The following is a 6,190-nucleotide window of genomic DNA, read 5'->3' as shown; positions in this document are numbered from 1 at the left end:
GGTGTGATGAGCAACAGCCAGTAGATGGAGCCTAACCTGGTTGGTCTTATAAATACATCTGGCTTTGTCGATGAGTCTGACTTGGACCTCTAAATTCGAATAGAAAATCCCCCTGCACATTCGCCAAGTTGACTCTAATTTCACTTTTGCAGAGCAGTGGCAGAGTTGCAATTGTATAAAGCTGCCAGTAAAACCTAGCGTTAGAACATTAGAGGGTACGGCCGCTGACTCTCTTTCTCTGTCTTTTTTTAAATGACTTGGAAGCAGAGAGCAAAACCTAACTTCACTTTAAATGATAATAAACAAAGAGAATTGTTCTCCCCTCGTCTCAAAATGGTCATAAATCAATACAAGAGCAGCCTACTTCCTTGTTTACTGCTGCATTGAAACTCTTGGTTAGATTGTAACCTTGGTTCTCTGAGTAAAAGTTTTCTTTAAAATGTGTTCAAATCTCTCATCTCATGTCTCGTCCCGTGAGCCGAGCGTCTCATCACACACCTACTTCAATTACTGGCTGTGTTTTAATATATTTAAAAAAGGCTGGGCAGTCTAATTGATCATGAAAAAATGGGAAACGTAGAAACTTCGGTAAACTGTCGATGAGTAATAGTGTAACATTGACAGACAACCTCCTAAAAAACAATCACATCCTAATAAAGCCATTTCCAACCATTTATAATTTTTAGGAGTGCACTTTGGCACAACACAGCAGGGTTCTCGCTCAAACAGAAAACTTGTCACAATCTTAAACATAAAGACATGTTGTAGAAAAACTGGCTATTTACAGCTCTATGTAGCCACAAAGTGAATAGGCAAAAAAAAAGTCCAATGATGTATTTTCCTAAATCTCCTTACAGCCCGTGCCACCACAAAAGGGACATACTACAAACCATCTAATAAAGCATGCAGTGTACAGTCTCATACACCAGCAGTAAGACCCAGGCCCTGGAACGGGCAGCAAGACGCTCTGATAAACCATAATATTCCCATGGGCATTTTCATACTGCTGTACATACTGTGGACATCTGTTCAATAATCTGGCCGGCTCTGTACTCTGCCAGCGCCTTCAAGTAATCCTTCTTTGACGCTTCATTTTTCCTCTTGTAAATCTGAAAAAAAGGAAAATTATGCATTGAAATGAGGGTTGTGTTTCAATCTCACCACATTATATTAGACCCCTGACAGCTAGTAATACAGCCGAGTGGGAAATAAATACTATTAAAGACATTTCCTTCAAGCTAAACTCAATCCACTGGAACATACTGTATACAGTAAACATAAAGCCAGGCCAACAACTCAAGAGATGGACTGATGGATCAATGAATGAACTATAATCACAAACTGCTAAAATTTCAAAATGTTTCCTCCTTTTTCCTCTCACCTGTTTCTGCTCCTCCCCGAGGCTGTCCCACATGGAGGCCACTATCTTAGACACTTCTCCAAAAGTAGCGTTGGGGTTTTGTCCCTTAATAGCTGCCTGCGTGTCCCTGAAGAACAAAGCGTAGGCCGACACAGGTTTCTGAGGTTCGTTGGGGTCTTTTTTCTTCTTCCCTTTCTTCCCTCCTGCTCCTCCTTTCCGCCCGACAGCAGGAGAGATGGTGGAGGTGGATGCAGAGAGTGGGGACTCGGACAGGGAGGGATCGAGGGAGATGACAGCCAGAGAGACCGGAGATTCCACAAGGACGCTCTAATTGGAGGGGAAGAGAAAAATGACCAATAAAAAGTATTCACAAAACATTTTTTCTTCTTTTTTTCTAAATCCTGCTTACTAATTAATAAGGAACAACTTCCAGAAATTTGCCGGAAAAGTCATAATAATTTATACTGTTTATTGATCCCCAGTGGGGAAATTACAATTTACACTCTGTTTGTTAGTAATATATACACACACACACACACACACACACACACACACACACACACACACACACACACACACACACACACACACACACACACACACACACACACACACACACACACACACACACACACACACACACACACACACACACACACACACACACACACACACACACACACACACACACACACACACACACACGTGTGTGTTAGTGTTATATATGTCAGAGGCAGCACATCTCTGGAGCAACTAAGTGTCTTGCTCAGGGACACCTTGGCTGATGTATTGCAGTCGGAATTGAACCTGGATCTCCCCCACCAAAGGCATGTGCTATATCCACTGCGCCATCACCACCACCCCCCATGTATCTCCAGATAAACTCCACGATAGTGTTGATTAACAGCGAATCTAAATCCCATTGTCCCATCCTTTAAGACTCACTCTTCTAAAGTCATCCATGTCGTCATCCTGGAGCGAGCTAGTGGGCGACGCCGTGGCCGACAGAGGGTTATCAGGCGACTGGGGGTGTTGCAATATGTTCCCGCCTCCCAAGCCGAGCCCCAGTTGCGCGCTGAGCTCTGACTGGTCGATAGTGGTCAGCTGGTTGGATCCCAGCAGGCCCTGGCTCATGTCGCCCAGCGGGACGTCGATGGTCACTGGAGACGAGCTGCTGAACTGAGAGCCGATGGGATGACCGAGATCCTGGAGATGGAAAGAACATGTGAGAGAATCTGTTTGATACAGAGATAAGTTAAGACGGTTTCACATGTCCTGTACTTAAAGTCCTCACCATTCCCAGTGACGACCCCAACAAAGCACTTCCTCCTGACTGGTTGATGACTCCCAGACTGAGGTGCTCCAGTCCCTGGGAGGGGGCGTTAACGAAAGTGGAGGCGAACGAGGGGTCGTCCCCTTCGACCACAGCGTTCCCGGGTACCACCACGCTGTTAGAGGGGCCGGTGTCCGACAGCTCCCCGAAATGGGACACCACATCCGAGACGGTGAGGGCCGAGTCCGGATCCAAGGAGATGGGAGGTATTTCGAACTCCTCATCGCCAAGGCTGGGAGTGTGAAATGTCTGGAATGAAGATGGCGGACGGCAGCAAAAGTGGAAAGCGAAGACGAGAAAAGTAGGAGAAGAATGGAAGGAAGAGAAAACAAGTTTGTGAGAATTTGGGAGGGAGCAAGGAGTAAACAACCATTTGGAAAGAAAGGCAAGAGAGCCACAAGAAAGGTGGGAAAAGATGAGTCAGTAACAACAATTTCACTGAACAGATTTATTATTTTGGACAAAAGATGATTCCAAAGACATACCTTAAGATTAATTTTCATAGATTATAATACTGAAATATCTCTAAAATACTGTGTGTCACGAGTGATCGAGTCAGGTGTGGAAAACTGCAGTGTTCAGGGGGTTTGTGTCACAAAGCAAGAATAGAGGGTTAGCAGGCTAACTTTGGATATAACTCAGGTTTTTTGGCATCATAAAGCAACCTCACTTGTAACTGGGGGAGATCACCACTGTAACAGCAGGGCCTCTGATGAAGCTTAACCTCAAAGGATCAGATCCAAACTAGGGCTGCATTAAATGAGGAACATGTTGGGTGTTGAATAACGCGATAACTTGCGATTTATAAACAGATATCAAAGTGTATTCGGTTCTGGCTTTCTGCTGCTGCTAAAATACAAAAACATTTAATTTAAAAAAAAATCTCCAATATTGTTGTATTGAACCAAAACTATTGCCTAGTGCAATGTTGAAGTCTTTTCCGAAAAGTTGAACTCGCTTCGTGACACAGACCCCTAAGTCATGCACCATAAAAAAACAAAATAAAACAGCTTTAAAGTTTGAAACGGTCAAAGCGTGCTATCCCTCGCAGCTGCACAATGTGCTGAAAGGTGAACAGTAGGCAGCAGATAGTGAGAATGCTGATGACTGCAATATTAGTGAGAAGCTTTGTGCAGAAAACCACAACTTCAGAACAGTTTCAGGTCTGAATAGCTGGCATTTAGGTATAAGGAGTATGGCTTGGTGATGTGACACTGTAGGGGATGACACTGATGATGCCATGTCGGCTTAAAGCTCTCCAACCTGTTTGTAGATAGGTTTCGCTGTTACGTTTTTTATAATTACTATCCCTCTGATGCACTCCACTGCTGAGGCAAAATTTGTTTCTCTTTTTCTAATATGTCTGTCTATTCTGATAACAGAACAACATTTAAGAGAAGTATAAATACACCTTTTATTAGCCTGAATCTAACTGTAAATGATGTGCTTTCATCACCCCATCCTAGGATGAGTCAGGAGTCAGATATGCAGTATTTTAAAAAAATATTAAAAAAATATAAAAAGGTGTCTGAATTTAAGCAGAAGGGGTAGTGAAATATAAAGTATTTATAAATAATTCATACTCCACCAGCAGATCCAGCGAGGTTGAAGAGCTCAATGGGTTTAGTGGAACACTAAAAAATGTGAGTTTGTCAGTAAGTAAACGTTAATTAAAAATGCCATGGGTCATATTTGTGGTTTTTATATGTACTCATTAAATGGTTCATACATACAGAACAAAGGCCTTCTTTTGTACAACTCACACATTACAAAAACAAAATATCAACATGGTTGAAATGCTAGAAAATATAATTTGTACCTGCTAAGTATTAAGTTAGAAATGATAGAGTTTGGGGATGGTTGTCGTATGGTCAACACTGATTTAAAACGGTGGTGCATGAGCCTGATTAGCCCCAGGTTGTGCACCTAATGTACTACTGTTACATTCAAGTCACAGAGCTAAGCATCCATTTTTCCTGAAATACCTGGTGATCTTTAAAAAAAACTACCGGTGGGCTGAAGGTATTTCCAGACTCTTTAAACTAGTTCTTCTCAAACTTTTGACATCAAGGACCCCCAAACTGACCCAAATTAGACCACAGACCCACATTGGATTAGATCTTGTCCCAGAGTCCCCATCTGCAGACTCACCTAATGAAGTGGCGTTTGCGTGACACTCCAATACATATGCGTGTTATCAAGACGCATGCTTGCTTTTTAGCGTGTTTATGAACGCCATTTGGCCTCCATTGACTTACATTACCTTGCGATAGCGTTTGAATTTACAGAGTAGCGAGTTGTATAAAAGGTAGAAAATCTGGGTAGGGAGGTTGGCCGGGGTGAAGGATGGACCCAGGAGAGTGAGAATCGTGTCGCACATGTAATGTTTATTTTCTACGTTTGTTGTTTTTCTAACCCCAACCCCGTTCTTCTTTTCCTAAACCCAACCTATTACCTATTTCCTATTCTCGCCTGGCCTTGTGATAACATGCCACGGGGCTTTAGAAAGGGGCTTGTATTTTTATGCAAAGTCACGATACCACGTTAACATCTGGATTTTTGCTTTTAGATGTTATATTACAGAGAGTTTAGGAAAGCCATGACCACATAAGTCATACATTCTGTCATTGTGTTACTTGACAGTGTGAAAATAATTATATTATTAATAAATATTACACTTTTTACTGGGGACCCTGTGGAACGCCGTCAAGGAACCCTGAAAGTCCCCGTACCCCACTTTGAGAACCATTGCTTTAAACCCCCTGCCTTGAAAAAAAAATATTCAGTGCACCGCAGGACAAAAAAAGATTGCGACTTCATTTCCTAAACTCCTGGCTGACACAAGAAAAATAAATGTAGTGTATTGCCTGAAAATATAAAAAAACTGAAATGTAACTAAATATTGACAAATATATAATAGAGAATCTTTTTTTCCATTTTGGTTGAAATTGTAGACATTATGCAAGATATGATTTCCCCAAGGAAAATGTTGTGTCAGACGGTCCAAATCCTGACTCAGTTTATCTCACCATCCATTTATAATTAATACATGACCATTTAAAGGTCCCATGGCATGAAAATTTCACTTTATGAGTTTTTTTAAACATTAATATACACTCACCGGCCACTTTATTAGGTACACCTGTCCAACTGGTCGTTAACACTTAATTTCTAAGCAGCCAATCACATGGCGGCAACTCAGTGCATTTAGGCATGTAGACATGGTCAAGAGAATCTCCTGCAGTTCAAACCGAGCATCAGTATGGGGAAGAAAGGTGATTTGAGTGACTTTGAACGTGGCATGATTGTTGGTGCCAGAAGGGCTGGTCTGAGTATTTCAGAAACTGCTAATCTACTGGGATTTTCACGCACAACCATCTCTAGGGTTTACAGAGAATGGTCCGAAAAAGAAAAAACTAAAGTGAGCGGCAGTTCTGTGGGCGGAAATGCCTTGTTGATGCCAGAGGTCAGAGGAGAATGGCCAGACTGGTTCGAGC

General features: G+C 42.2%; 1 protein-coding gene across 1 annotated transcript in view; it reads right to left on the bottom strand.

The window, feature by feature from the left end:
- Positions 1–6,190, bottom strand: part of tox4b (TOX high mobility group box family member 4 b) — an 11,634-nt gene that overhangs the window by 3,586 nt on the left and 1,858 nt on the right. The window contains exons 3-7 of the mRNA XM_034857349.1: positions 4,277–4,327; positions 2,655–2,942; positions 2,306–2,566; positions 1,382–1,687; positions 1,005–1,109 (exon numbers count right to left, since the gene is read on the bottom strand). Of these exons, the coding sequence (XP_034713240.1) occupies positions 1,005–1,109; positions 1,382–1,687; positions 2,306–2,566; positions 2,655–2,942; positions 4,277–4,327 (1,011 nt within the window). The remainder of the gene's footprint in view (positions 1–1,004; positions 1,110–1,381; positions 1,688–2,305; positions 2,567–2,654; positions 2,943–4,276; positions 4,328–6,190) is intronic.

This window comes from Etheostoma cragini, chromosome 19, assembly GCF_013103735.1.
Source record: "Etheostoma cragini isolate CJK2018 chromosome 19, CSU_Ecrag_1.0, whole genome shotgun sequence".
In the NCBI taxonomy this organism is placed as follows: Eukaryota; Metazoa; Chordata; class Actinopteri; order Perciformes; family Percidae; genus Etheostoma; species Etheostoma cragini.
This window is presented reverse-complemented; position numbering and strand designations above follow the sequence as displayed.